Source organism: Globicephala melas, chromosome 4 (genome assembly GCF_963455315.2).
Source record: "Globicephala melas chromosome 4, mGloMel1.2, whole genome shotgun sequence".
NCBI lineage: Eukaryota > Metazoa > Chordata > Mammalia > Artiodactyla > Delphinidae > Globicephala > Globicephala melas.
Genome location: NC_083317.1, coordinates 13,924,992 through 13,950,089, shown reverse-complemented (window position 1 = coordinate 13,950,089; position 25,098 = coordinate 13,924,992). Strand labels below are relative to the sequence as shown.

General features: G+C 37.8%; 2 protein-coding genes across 2 annotated transcripts; both read right to left on the bottom strand.

Annotated features, from left to right (window-relative positions):
* Nucleotides 1-7,836: 7,836 nt before the first annotated feature.
* On the bottom strand, nucleotides 7,837-8,100 carry KRTAP8-1 (keratin associated protein 8-1). Its single transcript, XM_030880916.1, has one exon. It carries the CDS (start codon nucleotides 8,098-8,100, stop codon nucleotides 7,837-7,839), a length of 264 nt encoding a protein of 87 aa, XP_030736776.1.
* A 14,922-nt stretch (nucleotides 8,101-23,022) lies between these two features.
* Nucleotides 23,023-23,286, bottom strand: KRTAP7-1 (keratin associated protein 7-1). The gene is given in 1 exon segment (XM_030880927.1): nucleotides 23,023-23,286. A coding segment is annotated over 1 exon segment (264 nt).
* Nucleotides 23,287-25,098: the final 1,812 nt, after the last annotated feature.

Genomic DNA, 25,098 nt, shown 5'->3' with positions numbered 1-25,098 from the left:
GTGGACTTTGAGAGCAAGATGTATTAGTTTTTCCCCTTTTCCTCTTTTTGTTAGTGTGCATGTGAATGCTGCTGTGTGAGATTTTGTCTGTATAGCTTTGCTTTCACCATTTATCCTAGTGTTCTATCAGTCCGTTTTTTTCTTTTGTTTTTAATTGTTGTTGTTCTTTTACTTTAAAATTTTTTTCTTAATAATTACTTTAGTAACTTTATTTTATTTTACCTTACTTTATTTTATCCTCTTTCTTTCTTTCTTTCTTTCTACTTTTTCTCCCTTTTATTCTGAGCTGTGTGGATGAAAGGCTCTTGGTGCTGCAGCCAGCAGTCAGTGCTGTGTCTCTGAGGTGGGAGAGCCAACTTCTGGACACTGGTCGACAAGAGACCTCCCAGCTCCATGTAATATCAAACAGCAAAACTCTCCCAGAGATCTCCATCTCAACACCAACACCCAGCTTCACTCAACGACCAGCAAGTTACAGAGCTGGACACCCTATGCCAAACAACTAGCAAGACAGGAACACAACACCACCCATTAGCAGAGAGGCTGCCTAAAATCATAATACGTCCACAGACACCCCAAAATACACCACGAGACGTGGACCTGCCCAACAGAAAGACAAGATCCAGCCTTATCCACCAGAACACAGGCACTAGTCCCCTCCACCACAAAGCCTACACAATCCACTGAACCAAATTTAGCCGCTGGGGACAGACACCAAAAACAACAGGAACTACGAACCTGCAGCCTGCAAAAAGGGGACCCCAAACACAGTAAGATAAGCAAACTGAGAAGACAGAAAAACACACAGCAGATGAAGGAGCAAGATAAAAACCCACCAGACCTAACAAATGAAGAGGAAATAGGCAGTCTACCTGAAAAAGAATTCAGAATAATGATAGTAAAGATGATCCAAAATCTTGGAAATAGAATAGACAAATTGCAAGAAACATTTAACAAGGACCTACAAGAACTAAAGATGAAACAAGCAACAATGAATAACACAATAAATGAAATTAAAGATACTCTAGAAGGGATCAATAGCAGAATAATTGAGGCAGAAGAACGGATAAGTGACCTGGAAGATAAAATAGTGGAAATAACTACTGCAGAGCAGAATAAAGAAAAAAGAATGAAAAGAATTGAAGACACTCTCAGAGACCTCTGGGACAACATTAAACGCATCAACATTCGAATTATAGGGATTCCAGAAGAAGAAGATAAAAAGAAAGGTACTGAGAAAATATTTGAGGAGATTATAGTTGAAAACTTTCCTAATATGGGAAAGGAAATAGTTAATCAAGTCCAGGAAGCACAGAGAGTCCCATACAGGATAAATCCAAGGAGAAACATGCCAAGAGACATATTAATCAAACTGTCAAAAATTAAATACAAAGAACACATATTAAAATCAGCAAGGGAAAAACAGCAAATAACACAAAAGGGAATCCCCATAAGGTTAACAGCTGATCTTTCAGCAGAAACTCTGCAAGCCAGAAGGGACTGGCAGAGCATATTTCAAATGATGAAGGAGAAAAACCTGCAACCAAGATTACTCTACCCTGCAAGGATCTCATTCAGATTGGATGGAGAAATTAAAACCTTTACAGGGAAGCAAAAGCTGAGAGAGTTCAGCACCACCAAACCAGCTTTACAACAAATGCTAAAGGAACTTCTCTAGGCAAGAAACACAAGAGAAGGAAATGACCTACAATAACAAACCCAAATCAATTAAGAAAATGGGAATAGGAACATACATATTGATAATTACTTTAAATGTAAATGGATTAAATGCTCCCAGCAAAAGACACAGACTGGCTGAATGGATACAAAAACAAGACCCATATATATGCTGCCTACAAGAGACCCACTACAAACCTAGAGACACATACAGACTGAAAGTAAAGGGATAGAAAAAAATATTCTATGCAAATGGAAAGCAAAGGAAAGCTGGAGTAGCAATTTTCATCAGACAAAACAGACTTTAAAATAAAGACTATTAGAAGAGACAAAGAAGGACACTACATAATGATCAAGGAATCTATCCAAGAAGATAAAACAATTGTAAATATTTACGCACCCAACATAGGAGCACCTCAATACATAAGGCAAATACTAACAGCCATAAAAGGGGAAATCGACAGTAACACATTCATAGTAGGGGACTTTAACACCCCACTTTCATCAACAGACAGATTATCCAAAATGAAAATAAATAAGGAAACACAAGCTTTAAATGATACATTAAACAAGATGGACTTAAGTGATATTTATAGGATATTCCATCCAAAAACAACAGAATACACATTTTTCTCAAGTGCTAATGGAATATTCTCCAGGATAGATCATATCTTGGGTCACAAATCAAGCCTTGGTAAATTTAAGGGAATTGAAATCGTATCAAGTATCTTTTCCAACCACAATGCTGAGACTAGATGTCAATTACAGGAAAAGATCTGTAAAAAATACAAACACATGGAGGCTAAACAATACACTACTTAATAACGAAGTGATCACTGAAGAAATCAAAGAGGAAATCAAAAAATACCTAGAAACAAATGACAATGGAGACATGACAACCCAAAACCTATGTGATGCAGCAAAAGCAGTTCTAAGAGGGAAGTTTATAGCAATGCAATCCTACCTTAACAAACAGGAAACATCTCGAATAAACAACCTAAACTTGCACCTAAAGCAATTAGAGAAAGAAGAACAAAAAAACCACATAGTTAACAGAAGGAAAGAAATCATAAAGATCAGATCAGATATAAATGAAAAAGAAATGAAGGAAATGATAGCAAAGATCAATAAAACTAAAAGCTAGTCTTTGAGAAGATAAACAAAATTGATAAACCATTAGCCAGACTCATCAAGAAAAATAGGTAGAAGACTCAAATCAATAGAATTAGAAATGAAAAAGGAGAAGTAACAACTGACACTGCAGAAATAAAAAAGATCATGAGAGATTACTACAAGCAACTCTATGCCAATAAAATGGATCACCTGGAAGAAATGGACAAATTCTTAGAAAAGCACAACCTGCCAAAACTGAATCAGGAAGAAATAAAAATATGAAGACCAATCACAAGCACTGAAATTGAAACTGTGATTAAAAATCTTCCAACAAACAAAAGCCCAGGACCATAAGGCTTCACAGGTAAATTATATCAAACATTTAGAGAAGAACTAACACCTATCCTTCTCAAACTCTTCCAAAATATAGCAGGGGGAGTAACACTCCCAAACTCATTCTACGAGGCCACCATCACCCTGATACCCAAATCAGACAGGGATGTTACAAAGAAAGAAAACTACAAGCCAACATCAGTGATGAACATAGATGCAAAAGTCCTCAACAAAATAGTAGCAAACAGAACCCAACAGCACATTAAAAGGATCATACACCAAGATCAAGTGGGGTTTATTCCAGGAATGCAGGGATTCTCCAATATACGCAAATTAATAAATGCGATACACCATTTTAACAAACTGAAGGAGAAAAACCTTATGGTCATCTCAATAGATGCAGAGAAAGCTTTCAACAAAATTCAACACCCATTTATGATAAAAACCCTGCCAAAAGTAGGCATAGAGGGAACTTTCCTCAACATAATAAAGGCCATAGATGACAAACCAACAGCCAACATTGTCCTCAATGTTGAAAAACTGAAACCATTTCCACTAAGATCAAGAACAAGCCAAGGTGGCCCACTCTCACCACTCTTATTCAACATAGTTGTGGAAGTTTTAGCCACAGCAATCAGAGAAGAAAGGGAAACAAAATGTATCCAAATGGGAAAAGAAGAAGTAAAGCTGTCACTGCTTGAAGCTTACATTGATACTATACATAGAGAATCCTAAAGATGCTACCAGAAAACTGCTAGAGCTAACCAATGAATTTGATAAAGTACCAAGATACAAAATTAATTCCCAGAAATCTCTGGCATTCCTATACACTAATGATGAAAAATCTGAAAGTGAAATTAAGAAAAGAGTCCCATTTACCATTGCAACAAAAAGAATAAAATATCTAGGAATAAACCTACCTAAGGAGACAAAAGCCTGTATGCAGAAAATTACAAGACACTGATGAAAGAAATTAAAGCTGATATGAATAGATGGAGAGATATACCATGCTCTTGGATTGGAAGAATCAACATTGTGAAAATGACTCTACTACCCAAAGGAATCTACAGATTCAATGCAATCCCTATCAAACTACCACTGGCATTTTTCACAGAACTAGAAACAAAAAATTTCACAATTTGTATGGAAACACAGAAGACCCCGAATAGCCAAAGCAATCTTGAGAACGAAAAAAGGAGCTGGGGGAATCAGGCTCCCTGACTTCAGACTATACTACAAATCTACAGTAATCAAGACAGTAAGGTACTAGTACAAAACCAGATATATAGATCAATGGAACAGGATAGAAAGCCCAGAGATAAACCCACATACATATGGTCACCTTATCTTTGATAAAGGAGGCAGGAAGGTACAGTGGAGAAAGGACAGCCTCTTCAATAAGTGGTGCTGGGAATACTGGACAGGTACATGTAAAAGTATGAAATTAGATAACTCCCTAACACCATACACAAAAATAAGCTCAAAATGGATTAAAGACCTAAATGTAAGGCCAAAAACTATCAAACTCTTAGAGGAAAACATAGGCAGAACACTCTACGACGTAAATCACAGCAAGATCCATTTTGACCCACCTCCTAGAGAAATGGAAATAGAAACAAAAATAAACAAATGGGACCTAATGAAACTTCAAATCTTTTGCACAGCAAAGGAAGCCATAAACAAGACCAAAAGACAACCCTCAGAATGGGAGAAAATATTTACAAATGAAGCAACTGACAAAAGATTAATCTCCATAATTTACAAGCAGCTCATGCAGCTTAATAACAAAAAAGCAAACAACCCAATCCAAAAATGGACAGAAGACCTAAATAGACATTTCTCCAAAGAAGATATACAGACTGCCAACAAACACATGAAAGAATGCTCAACGTCGTTAATCATTAGAGAAATGCAAATCAAAACTACAGTGAGATATCATCTCACACCAGCCAGAATGGCCATCATCAAAAAAACTAGAAACAATAAATGCTGGAGAGGGTGTGGAGAAAAGGGAACACTCTTGCACTGCTGGTGGGTATGTGAATTGGTACAGCTACTATGGAGAGCAGTATGGAGGTTCCTTAAAATACTACAAATAGAACTACCATATGACCCAGCAATCCCACTACTGGGCATATACACTGAGAAAACCATAATTCAAAAAGAGTCATGTACCAAAATGTTCATTGCAGCTCTATTTACAATAGCCAGGAGATGGGAACAGCCTAAGTGTCCGTCATCAGATGAATGGATAAAGAAGATGGAATATTACTCAGCCATATAAAGAAATGAAATTGAGCTATTTGTAATGTAGTGGATGGACCTAGAGTGTGTCATACAGAGTGATGTAAGTCAGAAAGAGAAAGACAAATACCATATTCTAACACATATACATGGAATTTAAGGGAAAAAAATGTCATGAAGAACCTAGGGGTAAGACAGGAATAAAGACACAGATCTACTAGAGAATGGACTTGAGGATATGGGGAGGGGAAAGGGTAAGCTGTGACAAAGCGGGAGAGTGGCATGGACATATATACACTACCAAGCGTAAAATAGATAGCTAGTGGGAAGCAGCCGCATAGCACAGGGAGATCAGCTCGGTGCTTTGTGACCACCTAGAGGGGTGGGATAGGGAGGGTGGGAGGGAGGGAGATGCAAGAGGGAAGAGATATGGGGATATATGTATAACTGATTCACTTTGTTATAAAGCAGAAACTAACACACCATTGTAAAGCAATTATACGCCAATAAAGATGTAAAAAAACAAAAAAAAAGGTGGGGAAGGACCCCAGGGCCATCCAGATGTGTCTCTCAAGTAATCATAAAAGCTCTAATATAATAAACTACACCTTAAATAAAGTATGCTTTTAAAATAAAATAAATTTTTTAAAAAGTCGGTAATTACCTGGGGTGAATGCTATGTTAATTCACTTGATTTTGGTAATCATTTCACAATGTATGTACATATCAAACATCCTGTTGTACACCTTAAATATATAAAAAATTTTTTGTCAATTATACCTCAATTAAACTGGGGAAAAAATTTTATTTCTGAATCATACCTCAGATATACCAAGTAGAATTCTTTGGCGTGAGGCCCAAGAATTTACCTTTTAAGCCACCTGCCCAGGTGATGCTCCTGCATACCGCAACTTCAGAAACATTGACTTAGATGTTCTCTGTGGTCTCTTCAAGCACAAAGTTTTTATAACTCAGTCATCATTCTAGAACAGTCATACAGTTTCTAACCTCAATATGACCCTCTAATTCCTGAAAAAAAAAAAACACTTTTCTTTCCTTATGCTATTCTAACCTGCATGTTTGGTTAAGTTACAGTTCTCAGCATGCATCAACCTGCGGCTGCTAGAAAGTTTCAAACTGGACATTTTACTGGTTACAATGATAGTCTACTGGAAAATTATCTACTAAGTCAATTCTTAAACAAGTTGCCTTTTGAATTTTTTTTAAACAGATATTTGTTGGATGAAATATGGTGCAGAAAATACTGTTTTCTAAAATGATTTCTCCAAATAGCCTTTACATTTATAACTAAGGTGAAAACTATGCAGCATGCCACATGCAGTCACTCAATAGAAGAGCAGAGTTAAGCCAAATCCTGCTGTCACCAAGAATATTTGTACTTTACATAAAATGTTTTCAACAAGAGGATTGAGACATTATTGACTTGGCTTATAAAAAGAATACTCTTCTCTCTAAAAGAACACAGAGAAAGGCTGATATATCTTCAGGTCTATGAAAAGGGGCTCTTTTAAGAGTAAAATTCACTTCCTGGTATTGATTCTACAAAGATTAAGAAGCTTTACCTCGTTGTTTCTAAACTGGTGCTTCTAAGCTGTAAAGTAGATACTGTAGGTGGTTTGAGATAAGGGATTTATCCTTCCCCTAAAAGACTCTCAGACTCCTAAAATACATCTCTAGCTATTCTAGATGCCCCAGAATCCTTAAATAGGGGACATAGCATTTTATTCTACAATCCTTAGTCCCTGGGAGAGGGAACATAGTGGGTTTCCTTTGCACTAATATAGAAATAAGTGAAATCAGCCACCAATGTTCCGTTCTCTTGCAGAGGAGCAGAAGTGGTGAGACGGTACAGCAAGCACTGAATGGTGTGCCATTGGCACCAGAATTGGAGGTGGATGTCACAGAGTTAAAGGAAGGTTAAGATAGAAACTTTTTTTAATCATAAGCAAACCCCTCTTGCCTGCTTATCACAAAAGATCAAGGATTATTTGCTTTCTCACTGCTTCTAACACGCACATGAGAAAAATAAATCCACTTCCCTCCCCACTGAATGTACCAAAAAATATGCCCTCCAAATGTACCCACCAAAAAAGGAATGTACCCACCAAAAAAGAAAACTCCTCTCAGGTGGGTATATTATGATGGTTGAGACAAGTTTATTGAGAATTTGACAGACACTTCCACAACTTGATGATGACAAACATCATGAGCTTGGTGAAAAATTCAAAAGTAATACATGTTTGGGTGTCAAGTTTCTGCAAATGTCCCCACAAACATCATCCAGGGAAGGCAGCTGGAGGCATCAAGTGGCTTCTCATTTTCTTCCCTTGAGACTCTGGTGCTAGGTCTGAAAAGCAGTGACTGGGAGGTTAATGAGCACATGAGGACCTGGAATTATTCCTCTCAGCCTTGGGAGAGAAAGTTCCATGCCTCGGGTATTTCAGAAAATCAATAGAGAGCAAATGGCCAGAATCTTCTGTAGTCGAAAGCCCCACACCCATTGTAGCCATAGCCAAAACCATAGCCCACTGGGGAGTGGGTGCTGACGTAGCCACAGCCAACACTATACCCCAGGGGGTAGCTGTAGCTGGCCCAGTAGCATCCTGGGAAGACAGTGCTGGAGAAGTTGATATAGCACGTGGTGTCTGGAGTTGGGGGCCTAGATAGCAGTGGAATGCGTTTCCTCAGTATGATGGATTCCCTTCTCTCCATCCTTCTTTATATATCCTGGCTGTGGGGTGTGGTGAAAAACACAAGGGGTCATTTTCATTGACACCTGTTTGCTTCACAAATAGCTCATTAGTTTGTTTTGCTTGCTTAAGACATCTTTACACTTGCTTAAGAAATTTCTCATGTGATAGAACACAGGGGCAGGATTCCTTCAAATAAATTGTGTCCCTTCATTTAAAATACACATTGCAGAGACTTCAAAGCACTGGGTCTTGTAGGTCCTAGATACAAGCGTCTGTGAGCAGGCATTACAATACCAAGAAATTTTCTGAGGTTGTTAACTGTCATTCAGTCCTCTTGCTCTTTGAACATCCATACCACACAGCTGGAATTCAAAAAATATGTGTTGAATAAATTAATAAATGAAATAACAAATACATAATAAGACTGCCTCAAAATGGAGATATTTCTTAGTATTCACCTGATTAAAGAATTTTTTGCAGTATGCAAGATAAATGCCAAAGAGTTCATTGGAAAGACTCCTTTTTTCGCCTTTATCTATAGCTACCCTGTTTACAAAACTGGATAAAATTTTAATTTTAATTATAGTACCTGCCTGAACTATATTTAACATCACATTTCTAAACCACTGCCTGAACTAATTATCTTGTAATTATAAAAAAAAAAATGGAGCTTGTGGATTGATCCTAGAAATAAATTGTCAAATATCATCTGTTGGTCTAATATGCTTTTCAAAGTAAATGTTGAAAATAATAACAGGATAAAAACAGAAATATTAATGGGAAATTTTACCTTAAAATGTACACTATTTTTTTCCATTAGATCTAATAAGACCAGATTATCTAACAAATGTGATGATCTTGTAAAGAGCCAGATGACAATATTAAATCAAAGTTATTTCATTTTTAGAATGATTATGCACCCCAGGATTGGGAAAGAAAATCATTCCTCTCTCTAAATGGAAATTTAGTCCTCAAATATGAATTAAAGGAGGAATAAGATTGATCAAACCCATCTTGGGTCATGCAAGACTTAAAAAATTATTCTCAGATACCTGCATTAATATTCCTTGGAATGGCACTTAAGAGAAAATTTACAGAAAATACAGCAAAAGAGGACATATGGCACAGAAATAAAAAGACACAGAACTGCAAGGAATCATTCTTAGAAAGGCACAGAACAGATACATATGACATACTAGCCCCCAAATTTTTACTTTAGATTTCAGACGTAAATTTCCTTCCTGTTACTAGCAGCTAAGACCTAAATTTCTGGAGGCATATAGAGGTCACAGGCTGACTCCAAGGACAAGGTGAGACACTTGGAAAAATGCACAGCTGTGACAGTGTTTCAACCACTTATTGGTTAATTAGAGGTATTTTTGAAAATACACTGTGCTCTTGCGGCATCCTTGCTCATGAACAAAGCTGTATGGCCACCTAGGGTGATTCAGCATTTAAAATTCAAACACTTCATGTGACTTATAGCTAAATAAGACCAGGAAATTACAATTAGCTTCACTCACAAAATATAAAGGCATTCAACAGCAGATCCTTCTCTAAAAATCATAGAATAATTTATGTCTTATTTCTGCCGTCATCACATTGCCCTGCTCCATAAAGAAAAAAACTGGTAATATTTGAAAAAAGAAAAATTGAAAAAAAATAGCATCATACAATGGAAAGAAAAAAGATTGAGTTAATGTTAAAATTCAGTTATGATGCTCTGTTTAAATAAGTTCCCCCTCTCACTTGCCTACCCAATCAGACAATATGCTAGCTTTGCCCTGCAGGGCACAATACCCAACTCTGTATCTGAGTAGTAATGGTGAATAAAAATTAAAATATGTTGTCTTTTTAAAAACTTAAGTCGTATTTACAAAGAACATTCTGAATTTTCTCTAGAAATTCTGCAGAAAATCATAACACAAGAAAATTTTAGGGAAATACATGATTTATCAAGTTATTTAAAAACAAAATAGGTAGCTAGCTTAATTTTACACTGGGTTTATGAAAGCTTTATTATAGTATAGGTTTATCTAGATGCAGGTGTTGTAGAGCCTGAAGTTTATACAATGTTGAGAAGCCTCTTGATGAAAAACAGTAAACATAAAAGTATAAAATTCAGTACAAAAATAAACATTTGTTAAAATGATAAATCACAAATTTAAACACTAATAAAAGTCACAAATATTATAAACTTTTGAAAAAATGTTTTTACTACATAACTGCCTGACATGCTTCTATAATATTTTTTCCATAGACAAGTTTTGGGCTCCACCATTTCGAATTTTTTCCTCCACTACTCATTCTACACTGGATGCCATGGGGCTAATACATACTGAGATGTGACTTCTGGTCCTGCACATTCATGTCACAAATTCTGGGTGAATTGGTAGAGTAGATGGGAGAGAATTCCTGGAAGCCATCACCATACATGGATAGCTAGCCTAATTAGACACAGAAGTAACTGCAAACCACATAAATCTATCTCCCATAACCAAATTCAACTTCTCCTTAGCTAGATCCCAGAAAGGTCCGTGGTCTCTCTAATGCCTTCCAACTTGAGGGGAAGTGTGATTGTAGGGAACCCCAGGTGGAAAGCAACAGTGGGCTAAACCAATTGCAGTTAAAATGTCTTACTTTTGTGAGTTTCTCAAAAAACTAGGGTCATGTGACATGGAGGTTTGAAAAACAGAAAAAGATTATATTCTCACATATGAAATGACATGGTATTGAACTAATCATTGCTGGGTATTTATTGGTTTAGATAAAGTTCATGACCCTTTATCTTTTAATAACAATGTTAAGATGTTATTTAATAAATAATCTGATTTCTTCTTTAATATTTCTTTGATTTCAAATAAAATGTGACATGGATAAAGATAGGGAAAATTTGATTTTCTACAATGGAGCAAGAATGTGTTGTGTACAGATCATAGAAATAGAGTCAATTCCAGTGTGCACAATAAAACAGTTCTTGTCTTATCAGCTTCAGATATAAAGTTTCCAGCTTCAAGATATTATAATTCATTAAAAATGAGAGAGAAATTACAAGGGAATGTTTTAAATGAATTTTAGAATATACATCAGTGTTACTCTATAATATAAACATTATATTTCATTCTTTTCATTTATTCTTACAAATATTTATTGAGCATCTCCTATATTCCAGGCATGTTGTTAGGTGCTAGAAATCTAAAGACAAATTGGAAATGGTAATTAAATGGAAAAAGATAAATAAATGAAAATGCAATGTTATATGTTCTACCCTGGAAGTCCATACTGCCCTCTTGTAGACTTCAGGGTGTGAAACAGAAGTAGACAACTCTACGTGATGTAGGGGGTAATGTCCATGGAAAGCTTCATTATGAAAGGGATAGATATTTGAACTGGGTCTTGAAAATGGACATCAGTTAGGAAGATAGTGGATTTAGAGGATATTCCAGAAAGAAGTGTTTGAAGCAAAGTCTTAACAGTGTTAAATAGTACAATGCCTTCCAAGAGACATTGATAATTCAATGGGGCCATAGCCTTGCATGTGACAGAAGAATTAGTGGAAGTTGGAGCTGGAGAGACAGTCAGGGGACATATGAGACTGTGTGTTTTGTGGAGGAAAAGGGAGCCACTCGTACACTAAGCTAGGGTTGGCATAATCAGTTCTGCATTTTAGAGAGATCACTACCCTGACAGGGTGGAGGATGAATTAGAAGTGGGAAACCCTGGAGGTATGAAAACCAGGTTTAAAATTGTATCCTTTAGGGATTATTTTGGCTACAAGTAACCAAAAAAAACAAAACAAAAACAAAAAACAAAACGAACTGAAAGTTGCTAAATGAAAAGAGTTTATTTTTCACAAATAATGGAAAATGAGAACATAAGCAATTCCAGGTTGCTCCAGGACTTGACAACGTCAGGGTTCAGAGGTGTGATTCTCTATCTTCTCATGACTGCAGAATCACTGCAGCAGGTCAATGCTTCAGATTCATTCACATCAACATCTAAAAATAGAGGAGTGAAAAAAAAGGACTTCTCTCAAAGCTCCTTTTCATTGTGCAATGAGCAGGAATTCATTTCATATTTGTCTTCCAATGGATTTCTTTTATGTCCCATTGTCCAGAATTGAATCATATCCCAGGGTTGAACTACAAGGGAAGCTAGAAAAGTGTGTATTGGGTACTTTCTGCCTGTATCATGTGAAGCAGGTTCTCGCAACCTAGAAGAAGGAGGAGGAATAGTCACTGAGATTGATAATCAGTTACACAAAAGCCACTTCACTAACTAGGTGACAGTATTAGCAAGGGGATGAATTTAAGAATTGTTAGGGAGGTAGATTTAACAAGTGGGTTAACAACCATCTATCAGGATCATATCCCTACCAGGAATTCTGATGCAAGACATCCGTGGAAGACACTGTGAGAAGGAATACCAAAGGGCAGTGCTTCTCAATCATTCTCCCATTATGGCATCAAAGTACATTACACATCTTTAGGATACAGTGGGATAATCTGACAAGACTCACTGGGAAGAGACAGCCATCCTGGGAGCTCTGGCACCCCAGGTCCTGTCCAGATCAGCTGGGGGGATTAAGAGTAGCAACATTCTGTCACACCTGTAATTCAGTGCTGAGGTCCTCCAATTGGAAGGCTCTGTAAGATATTTGGGACAATTAGAGATAATAAAATAGCCAGTAGAGACAATATCTAATCATTGCTGCAAGAAGAAAATAAAGAAAATTTTCACGCTTCCAGAATGTAAAGTTATCCCAAGGAGGATGCTTGCTTAGATCCTTGATATAAAATCCTCTTAATGCCTTTGGGTTACTATTATCTGGTAATCAGATACTGAGACCCTCAAAATATGACTTCCTTTCAAGTAATTTACTAACTTGCATACAAAATTTAATTATTTTTGTCTAGGGCCTCATATTCAGAAATTGCATCTGGTTCTTGGTATGAAATTAAGATTTACACCCACGCAGTGAGGTGATACCATCTGAATAAGAATCTCGACACCTAAGAGTCACCCTTGACACCCCCTCCCCTGCATTTGCAAATACAATCTGTCACAAAGTGCTGTTACTTTTACCTTCTAACACTCTCTTAGATCCATTAATTTCTATCAATGTCCACTTCACTACGCTATTTCTTATTGTTTCCTAATGCTACAAATTACCACAAACTTGGTGACTAAAAAGGACACAAATTTATTATCACAAGTTCCAAGAGTCAGAAGTCTGAAATTAAAGTGTTGGCATGGCCAGTTCCTTCTGAAAGCTCTGAGGGGAGAACCTGTTTTCTGGCCTTTTTCAGCTTCTGTAGGTGGCCTGCATTCTTTGGCCAGTGACCACTTCCTTTCATCACTCCAATCTCTCACTCTATCGTCTCGTCTCCTACTACTGACTCTGACCCTCCTGCCCACCTCTTATAAGAACCCTTGTGATTACATTGGGCCCACCTGGATAATCCAAAATACTCTCCCCATATGAAGATCTTTAACTTAATCACTTCTGCTAAGCCCCGTTTACCATGTAAGGTAACATTTTCATGGGTTGCCGAAATTCAGAGTGGACAACTTATTCAGCCTGGCATACTACCTACTTCAAGCTTTATGTACCGACACTGCTATGGTGACTGAAAAACTAATCAAGTTCACAGTTTCCCTCCTTACACACTGCTTCCCATTGCCAAAGTGTTTACAAAATGTAGATCTGGTTACAATACAAACACACACACACGCACAAACAAACATTAAAAATATTTCAGGACTTCCCTGGTGGCTCAGTGGTTAAGAATCCACCTGCCAACGCAGGGAACAAGGGTTCAATCCCTGTTCTGGGAAGATCCCATATGCTGTGGAGCAACCAAGCCTGCGAGCCACTACTACTGAGCCCACACACCACAACTACGGAAGACCATGTGCCCTAGAGACTGCATGCCGCAACTACTGAGCCCAGGCGCTGTAACTACTGAAGACCCCATGCTCTAGGGCCTGCGTGCCACAGTACTGAGCCCGAGTGCCACAGCTGCTGAAGCTCACGTGCCTGGAGCCCGTGCTCTACAACAAGAAGCCACCACAATGAGAAGCCCACGCACCACCACAAAGAGTAGCCCCTGCTCTCAGCAACTAGAGAAAAGCCTGCGCACAGCAACAAAGACCCAACACAGCCAAAAAATAATAATAATTAAAAAAAATTCAATAGCATCCCATTGCTTTTTAGATTTTTTTTTAATCTTTAATCTGACTTAAAAGCCCCCAACTCACTCTGATTAGACATCATTGACTATCTTAGATCTTCAAATATATCATGTGTTTTGCCACTTTCTGTTTGTTCTACATGGAATTATCTTCCCTTCTCTGTCCTCCTCAACTCCCATCAACCTTCAGATACTAGTTCAATCACTTCCCTTGGGAGGCCTTTCTGACGTCCCTGAGTAGCCAAAGTCCACCTACACTATCATAGTGGCCACCATCTCCCTCCTACTTGTAATTCTTTAACCTTTATTTGTGTGATTGATACCTGCCTCAGCAACATGCTTGTTTCAAGGACAGCAAAACTGACATCTTTAATCAGCCCTGATTCCTCAGTGCCTAGCTCACTACTGGGCATGATGTAGGTTTTCAATGAATATCAGTTGAATAAATGAGTGAATGAATGAATATTCCAAGTCAAATTTGGCCACTGACTTGCTGTAAGAATTTATGCAAATCACTTGCCTGGGTCCCAAGTCTTTCGACTGAAACAGGAGGTAAGTTGACACCCTGGGACTCACCATCTTAGCCATTGAATGATCCTAACATCAAAATTACTGATAAGCTAAGATTACAATTCAACCCTCTCCCATTGGATTTGGTCAATTAAGTATGCAACTATATAGAGTACTTTTGGTCACTGTGTTACACACTCCTGCTAAGACACACTCACGAGCCCCCAGCTGCCATCATTTTAAAATAAAAAATGCAGTGACAGAATGGCAGAAGAGAAATGTTGAAACCTCTACAAGACATTCCACCACAATAGTTTCAAAGTTTAGTCTGTGCAAGAATCTCCTTGGATACTTGTTTAATATACATATTTTCTGAGCTCTGTTCCTGTAGATTCTGATTGCCTGGGTCTGTGCTAGGGCCGAGAAATCTGTATTTTCAATAAGCAGCCCAAGTGATTCCAATAACATGCTTTGGAGGAATTCCCTGGCAGTCCAGTGGTTAGGACTCAGTGCTTTCACTGCCATAGGCTGGGTTAGATAATTGGTCAGGGAACCAAGATCCTGCAAGCCATGTGGCACAACCAAAAAATAAATAAATAAAGTGCTTTGGTCACTCCTTGAGAAACTTGTACTGTTCAATGGTTAGCCATCTGAAAAGGTGTCCTCTTTAACAAAACACACAACTTAAAATGGGATGAGTATAAAATGGTGAAGGAGAAAAAGGAGATACCTTAGCCAGGATTAATAAGCAGAGTTGATGTAACTTCTTATCATGGACAACTTTGCTCCCCAGGGGACTTGGCAATGACTAGAGACAATTTCCCTTGTCATGACTGGTGAGATGCTGCTTTGCCAGGGATGCTGCCAAACATTCTGCAATGCACTGAACACTCCCCTCCCCCCAGCAACAAAAAACTATCCAACCAAAATGTCAACAGAGCCAAAGTCAAAAACCCTGGTCTAAAGTCAAGATCACATGCAGTTAAATATGATTGCCATGCAACATACCCCAAAAGTGTCACATGACATGGGCCAGAACTTGCTGACCAAGACTTGGGACTAACTTGAGACACAATTTCAATGCCTTGCTATCTCAGCACTTTTGGAGCTAAGCCACATTGTGAGGCTACTTAGTGAATTATCAGAGCAAGCAACTAATTAACAAAGCTTGCTATTTGATGTAGAACCCATGTGGTTTTCTTAAGAAATAATGTGACATCACAACAATGCCTGGATGCATAATAGGCCCACTGACTCTAGTCAGAAGCATTTCACATGTGTTTCAGAATCAATATGAAAAAGAAATTCCAAGGAAAGTACATTTTTTGCTGCAAGCTTTTAGTCACTAGTGGGATCTGAAGGTCCTTTTTAGCATCTACCCTCTACTCCTGCTGATGCAAAATGGAGGAGCTGAGGTCTACTACTTGTGACACAAAGGGAGAGTTAGAGCCAGAAACTGGAAATGTGTATAAAATTAAAGCACAGAACCAACCAGCAAGCTGAGTTAGTGAAAAGGATCAAGTATGAGAAATTATGGTCTTTTGTGCTACCTTGGTGCTAAGACAGACTTGCTGATGAGTAGAAGCATGACATTTCAACTTGCTTGTTAGCTACCCTTTGGAAGGCCTGAGATGCTGTTCTTCTGATGACCTTGAAAATAGTGTTTCCTATCGCAGCCAAACAAAACATGATGGCAAGTTCAATCTACTAAAAGCATCATTTCTTCAAAGTCTTTGCTGACCAAAAACTAAATATAAAAATAAATAAATTTAAATTTAAAAAATTAGGACCTGTGTCCCAAAGATTTCTTTATCTTAAAATTTAAGGGGCTTCCCGGGTGGCGCAGTGGTTGAGAGTCTGCCTGCCGATGCGGGGGACGCAGGTTCGTGCCCCAGTCCGGGAGGATCCCACGTGCCGCGGAGCGGCTGGGCCCGTGAGCCATGGTCGCTGAGCCTGCGCATCCAGAGCCTGTGCTCCACAATGGGAAAGGCCACAACAGTGAGAGGCCCGTGTACTGCCAAAAAAAAAAAAAAATTAAGACTGTTCATTAGGAAAATGTTGAAAATTCTGTCATTGCAACCAAGTGAGTAGGACATAGAAGCTTCAAAATGGAAATAATGAGGCATAAAGCAGATTATTAAAGGGGAGGATGATTGGAAAGGGAAGAAAATGGAACAGAACACTGCAATGCAAATATCATTGTCAAAGATAATGTCAGGAGCCTCAGAGGCAAGTCAAGGAATTGAAAAGGAATTGGTGTCTGAGGAATAACGGTATTTTTAGAGACAACCATAATCAACATACTCAGGAGTCATAGAACATTCTAAGTGGTCTCTGCCTGGCAGGCCTTAGAAGCAAGAAATATTTCCATTTATCTAATAGAAAGCTCTCCTGCTATAATTTTAAGTGTTTTTTTTTTCTATTCTCAATAGAAATGAAAAAACATGAACTAGTTTTTCTGTAAATAGCAATAAATAATTGAACAAAAGTACAGGAAAATAATTTTTTATCCTTTCCTTTTTTGCTGAAAATGTTAACACCATTTCATCAACACTTTAAACATCAACAATGAGATATGTCTCCTTCTCTACTTGTTTTGGGATAAGAATCAACAGGACTTGGGCCAGTAATCAAATTGTATGTGCACACAAATCACCTGAGGATCTTGTCAATGTGCAGAGTATAATTTGGAAGAGGAAGGCCTGAGCTTGTGCAATTTGAACAAGCTCCCAGGTGATGCCCATATTTCTTGTCTGCAGACCATATTTTAAGTAACAAGGGAGCAGGCTTTTTCCTCTATGGCTTTAAATAATTATATTAATTCAACAAATAGTTATCAAGTGTCTGAGATACAGCACTGGTGATGGAACATTGAATAAAGCATGGTGCTTGTCCTCAAAAACCTTACAGCATATAGGCTACAGTGAGGGAATCAGACCTACCAATTAATGATGGTGAGAAAGATAAACAGCAGCCCTGAGAACACAAATGGTAAACCAGAGCGTTCCCTGATTCCCACGCACAGAATCTTCAGAACATCAAATCAGACAAGGTCATCACTCTGTGACAATGATGGAGAGAGACAAAAACAAGGCCACTCTGTAGCCATACCAGAGAACAGATGAAAACAAGAACACTGTACAAACCACAAAAATGACTAAACCTCACCTTCAGTGCCTACTGCTTTTTTACCAATGACAACTTTAGTTTTGTTCCACTTCCTCAGTAAAAGTTGTTAAAATACCCAATCATAGAAATTAGGTCTGTTTCCTGATGTTACCTCTGGGAAGTGGACTAATGGTCCCCCAAAGACGTCGCCATCCTAATTCCAGAGCCTGTTAATATGTTATATTACATGGCAAAAGGGCTTTGAGGTTACTAATCCACAAGCCTAGAGGTAGAGAGATTATTCTGGATTATTGGGGTGGGCCCAATGTAATCAAAAGGATCCTTAAAGTGAAAGAGGAAGGTAGGAGGGTCAGAGTCAGATCAGGGAGAGGGATTTGAAGATGCTATGCTACTGTCTTTGAAGGTGAAGGAAGGAGACACAAACCAAGGAAGTGGGGCAGCATCTTGAATCTGGAAAAGGCAAGGAAGTGAAATCGTCCACAATGAATACAACCCTACCAATACCTTGACTTTTGAACTTCTGACCTCCAAAATTGTAAGAGTAAATTTGTGTTGTTTTAAACCACTAACTTTGTGGAAAGTTTTTACAGACGGTATCCAATCCAGAAAAGACCACTGCCTCCTTTAATCCTCTCCAAAGTCAACTCCTTCAAGCCCAAATCCTAGAACAAGCCCCTCCTAACCCTCTTATTGAGACATCCTAGAGTTTCTCATGTTGCATGATCTCCATCATCACAGTAAGTAATAAGCCCAACTTTGTTTGACTACGATGTGTTCCAGGTGGTCTTGGTTGGTGGGCAGAGAGTAGTGTGAGCACTGCCATATTAAACAGAGGTGAAGCTTTTCAGTTGGAACAAGGGAGGACCCCTGGGGTAGAGGAAGGCCTTCTGAAAGCTCCATAGGAGTTCACTAGATGAAGAAGAGGTTAGAAGACAGCAAAGAACCATTGCAAGAGAAAGGGAAGCATGTTATAACGAAGTAGGAAATGAGACTAGAGAAATCGGTGTTCTTATGAGCCACTAATTGATCTTTATCCTGAAACTGATCTTTTTCCTGAAATCAGTAAGTAACCACAAAATAACCAGAGTTTGTGAAAGAAAGTCATGTTATTAGATTGGCATTTTGAGAGATGATTTCATCTGTGGTATGGAAGATGGTTTGGAGATTGCCTGGCAGACCGGATAGGCAGCAGGTGTATTAATCCAGGCAAGAAACGATAACGGTATGAATGGAGGCAGAAATTAGGAGTGAAGATCTGCCACCATTTTGTAGAGATAGTGAGATGGGAAAACCTAAGGACTTGGTACCAAAGTAAAGAATGAAGCCTAATAATTATTAAGATTATTTGGCAAGCTTATGAAATACTGGAGGACCTTCATAACCTCATTTAGGGTCAAATCAGTAAGCACATAATGAATGTTTTGCCTCTGTTATCAGTGGTAGGATAATGTGCTTGGAAGGAATCAGAAGACCTCAGCTTGATACCCTGGCTCAAGGCTCAGCTTTCCCAGTTGGTAAATATTTACTCACTTGGGAAAATTACTTAATTTCCATCAAATTACTAATGATACCTATTTCCCAAGACAATTGTCAGAATTAAATAAAATTCTATGGATGTATTCTGTAAACTGTCAATCAAAATGTACATTTATGTACAGTTATTTATGGCATAAGAAGTGCATTAGGGACTTCACTGGCAGTCCAGTGGTTGGGACTTCGCCTTCCAGTGCAGGGGGTCCGGATTCAATCCCCTTGGCTAGCTATAGCTTGACATTTTCTTTACAAATGAGTGACGCAGCCTCAAACAAATTAAACTTTTCAACACTTGTTTCCTCTTCAGTAATATAGTAGATAATGAAATCTGCCTCAAAAAACCTGTTATTGTTTTATTAAAATTATCTATTTTTGTATCTGTTACATAATTACTACAGGAGAAAAAGAGATAAGTTTTTGTTGTACTTAATCCCTTCTTGTCCCTCATTAAGGTATTTATGTTAGATTCAAGATGACAGGTGGACCAACCATACAGATTTTTTTCCTTCCCCTTCCCTAGAACCCATTAAATTATAGCAAAGGCTGGAAGCCAACAATGACAGAGAGAATTGTAGGGACAACATTAGTTGAGGGGAGATTACCTAAAGGTCTAGATGATGGAAAGGAGATGAAGGGAAAACAGAAAGAAGGAGAAACTATGAAAGGAGGGGACTACAAGCAACAGTAAGCTGATCTTCCCTTCAAATTCCCAGGGAGGACTGGGCCTCAGAACACTAAGGAAAATACCAGGATTGGGGCTGAAACAGAGATAATGTGGTTAAATGAAAATCTCATTGAAGAACAGGGTGAGGTACTAGGGCAACTTGTGTTGTCACTTGAACTTTAGAGCAAAACTTTAGATCTTTACACAATGGCATTTGAGGACCTCATCCAGCCTAAAGGTCAGCCACCCTCTCTTACCCTAAAGTGAATTCTGCCTGTCAGTGAACTTTTCCCCATACCCAGAGCTCCAGTGCAGCTCGTCAGTGTGTCAGTATTAAATCTGAAAGAATGACTGACAATCATAGCAATGACTGTTATAACATATGAGAGGATAGAAATTAGCATATGTAGCAATGATACCATAGCAATAAGTACACTTAACACCTATATCATAGTTTCTAAATACCGGTCTTCACCTAAAGGATCTAGTGCTTCCATGACTGAAGGAGAAAAGTTCAAGATAATCCTGGAATATCTTGTTGAGCCAGAAAAGAAGACATTGATCAAACAGCACTGGGAGCCATTTCTGAAGGACAAAGGAGCCAGCATGAAGATGTCCCCACTCTCCAAATCTGGGACAATTTGAGCATCAAAATTAGTAATAATGATATGGATGGTAACACATTGAGTAAAATAAGAATCCTCAAGCCCATATTGATATAGATATTGATACTAATAAATAAGCACACAAAAAATAAGTGGGGAGAAGAGAAATTTCTTACGTAGAATGCCAAATAATAAATATAGAAGGAATTAGAAAATTGTGAATGGATCCTTAAATATTGGTGAAAGCTTGATAAGGAATAGAATAAATATTTACATAGTGTCAAAGTATCGACACAAATTAATTATTAATTACAAAGGGAGAAATAGCAAATGTGCAGTGAAAAAACGTGAAGGACACTACTTTCATCAAGTGATCAAGGTAACCACCAACCAAATTTACATGAACCAACATAAAGTGTCTCTTGATACAATGCAATGAAAAGGATACAGCGTCACTTCTATGGCATTTCTACCAAAAAATGCTAAACATGAATCTAATCATGAGGAAAGTTGGATAAACCCAAATCAAGCTATATATATATATATATCTTATAGGCTGTCTCATATTTTGGGTCCTTGGAAGGAAATGAGTGGATAATCATTTATAACACGTTAATTGGCATAAAATAGGAGACTATTAAATTTCCCATAAATATTGAATAAAGTATATTTAACTCTTAAGGGTCAGAATTGTGTTTTATTTATCTCTCTGTCCCCAAATTTTAGGACAATGCTTGGTGTTGTATCTACTTGGTGAGTGTCTTTTGAATGAGTATCTCTTGAAGATACTCAGTGTCTCAGGCCAGAGACTGCTGCAGGTTTTTACAGCACCTCAAGTTTTAACACAGTGACCAGAGCCCAATAACTTCATACATAAATGAAGTTTATATTGGACTCTACAATATTTTGCACCCATAAAGCAGAGATTCAACAAATCAATGAACAGTTATTGAGCATCTTCTCTGACACAGACAGGGGTGCAATAAATACTTGATACATGAATGCATGATCTTTCATTCAAACAGAGCAGAGGTTTCTCAGGAAAGAAGATAAGAAGCATTTTCTAAGTGCGGACCACATATCATTTCAAGTGCTTCTGATGGCAACTATCACTCCAAAGAACAAATGCTTCATTTTAAATACAGCTATACATATAATCAGAGGTGAAGAAGGTAGGAAAAATAAAACCCATCAATCAAAAAGGGAAAAAAATACTATGTGATTTTAGCTGTCAGCTTCCCTTTACTGACCAAATCTTAGAATGTCTTAAAAACAGAATGCCATAACTCAGTCCATTTAGTGAACTTTTTCCAACAGTTTATGGGGTTCAAATCTCTCTAGGACTGAGTTCTATAAACAGCAGGAAAAGGGGATAAAACAAAATGGAATTGTGTCACTAATGAAAGGAGGAAAGAAATGTTTTTTAACATTCAACAACTAAGAAATATTCCTGTTTATAATCAGCATAGAGAAACACTGACAACTGCGGTATACAGACTATACAGTTGACTCTTGAACAGAGTGGGTTTGAACTTCAAAGGTCCACTTATATGTGGATATTTTTTAATAGTAAATACTATAGTACTACACAATCCACAGTTGGTTGAATCCACAGAGTCAGAGAGAACCTCAGCTACAGAGGGCTGAACATAAACTATACATGGATTAACCCCCACATTGTTCAAGGGTCATCTGTATTTGGATTAAATTTAGAACTTTTTTAGGGAATTTTTAAAAATTGAAATCTCAACATAAAGGGACAAAATTATTAGGCATCACCCTATCTTGCTGTACAGTCTGAAATCAGAATAAGATTTGATTGAAGTTCACCATTACAGGTTGAAAGTGGTTGATGAGTACAAAAAACAAAACAAACAAAAAAAGCATCATAAAATAAACAACCAGAACAAAAATATTTGTGCTAAATGAATTTGATTTATTGAGATGAACAGCAAAACCCCTTCCTACTCACACCTAATTGTAATGCATTGATGTTGATGTAGAGATTAATGATACATGGGCAGAGCAATCATAAGAGACAAACTGCCTGCTTCACTAGTAAAAATTCAGGTATATTGGAAAAATATATCTTGCTTTAGCTGTAGATGAGTACCAGTTCAGCATTTTATGCCTGGGTGACTTGTTCAGCATCATCAAAGACCAGGATTTCAGCAAGAAGTCAGCGAGAAGATGGAATATGTATCTCTCAAGCATATCTGGAAGCAGGAAGACAGACTTTGTTTTTCAGGTTGTTCTGTGCAGAGTAATGATCGAAGAGTCCTGTAGTCATCTGCAGCCATGGTCCATCAGTAAGTGCTGTAGCCAAAGCCAGAGCCAGAGTCCCATGGCCGGCAAAAGCTGCCACCATAACCATAGCCTAGGTTGCTAATGTTGCTACCACCAAAGCAGTAGCCCAGGGAGCTGTAGCCATTTCATCCATAACCGTAGTTCAGGGGAGAGCCCAGGGGCATGACGCCGTTCAGGAGTGTGGCTCTGAAGGTCCTGTGGAAATCGGTTGCCTAGCAAGGATTACCTGGGAAGTAGCTTCCACAGCAGAAGTAATGAGTCATGGTGGCAGGAGTTGAGAAGGATTTGGATAGATTGCAAAAAGCAAGTTACCCAAGAATGAATGAAGTTCTTGTCCTGCACAGGGCCTTTTATACCTCAAGCTGGTGGGCATGACATGCTTGCCTAGACATCTTATGATAAATTTGCATAGATAATTCTATTATTGTTAATAAAATGCATATAAAGGAACCCACAGACTCACTGCCCACATTTTTGTTGGCTTTTCTATCTGCAAAGGAATGTGTCATATTTTCAAAGCCAGCGGCCATCCTTGACACACAATTGAATTCTTTTCATCCGTGTTCCATGGTTTAACCCATGTTCTGATTGCATCATGTGAGACTCTTTAAATCCTCTGATTATAAACTCCTCCCAACTGATATAGCTAAACTAAAAAAAGCTTTGGCAACCATGTAAACACTTCTACAGCTTCTTGAAATTCTCTCCATATGTCATTCAAAAGCATTGGTATACCAACTGTTTAATGGGTATGGAGGTTTTTTTGGAGTAAAGAACAATATTTGGAACTAGAGATGGTAGTTGCAAAACATTGTGATGTACTAAATACCACTGAATTGTTCACTTTAAAACTGGCTCATTTAAAAAAAAAACTGGCTCATTTTATGTTATGTGAATTTCATCTCAATTATTTTTAATTTTTAAAGCATTGCTACAGAAATCCAGCAGAGCAAGTCTTTTTTACAGAGGCTGTAAGAACACTAAATAATAGGATAGCTATGGATAACGTAGTAGTAATTTTCATGTATTTCATTTATGAGCATTATCCTTGTTAACATGTCTTTTTTTTCCATGGAGAATATACAATCTTTGGTTGTAAATCATCTTGAACATTGCCAAGCTGTCTTGTTGTGGAGTTGCCACACTGGGGTTGAGTGGAATGGTGCCCAATTTAAAGTCATGTTATACCATGCTTGGTTCTTATTGACTCCTAGTAAAACAAGCTTGGATACCATGATCCATTATGAAATACCAGTTATATTTAAAAGTGCAGCACTTACTTCTGCTCCCATTTTGCAGAAGTATGTCCACTTTTCATGACAAAAGTAAACCAGAAAGAATTTGAGCTCAGCAAAGCTAAGTCTATTCCAATTCAAATGTTTAGGAAAGAATCATTTTTATACAGCCTAGTTTCTCTGAAAATAGATAAAGAAAATTTCCTGGATACCAACTCCTTTGTATATTCCCCCCTTAATGGATAACCATAGAGCCCAATGGGCAAAATATTCCAGACATTTCTCTGTTAAAATTCCTCCTCTCTGAGGTTCCCTGACACAAGAACTTCCTACAGGTCATATTATTTAAGTTTGGACATGCTTTTTTTTTTAATTCTAAAAACTGATTACGTTATGAGAGTTTATAGTTAGAATCAAAAAGATAAGGTCTATTTTCAAATTCAATTTTTAACAAAAGGAATGAATTAAAATAAGAGGCTGTATCCTCAAGAGTCCAAATTATATAAACTCTACATAAGCTAATCCAGAAAACTCAAAAATATGTGTGGGAGTCAGAGAGGGCAGAGGGGACTGCTCTCATTTAATTGTGACTGTTCAGTGGTTACTTGAAAAGTTTTACTGCTGATTCTACCATCCAATGACTTCTGAACCTGTAATTTGGATCTACTGCCACCAGGTGGCAGTGGTATTTATTTCAGTTAGTCTGAACTACAGGACTGGAATTGGAGGGTTATCAAATGTAAACAGGCAGAAGAACGCCCTAAAGAACTTGTTTGAAATTCAAATTTCCAGAGCTATCCTCTCTCTCTACCACCATGAGATCCTGGAAATCTGTATTTC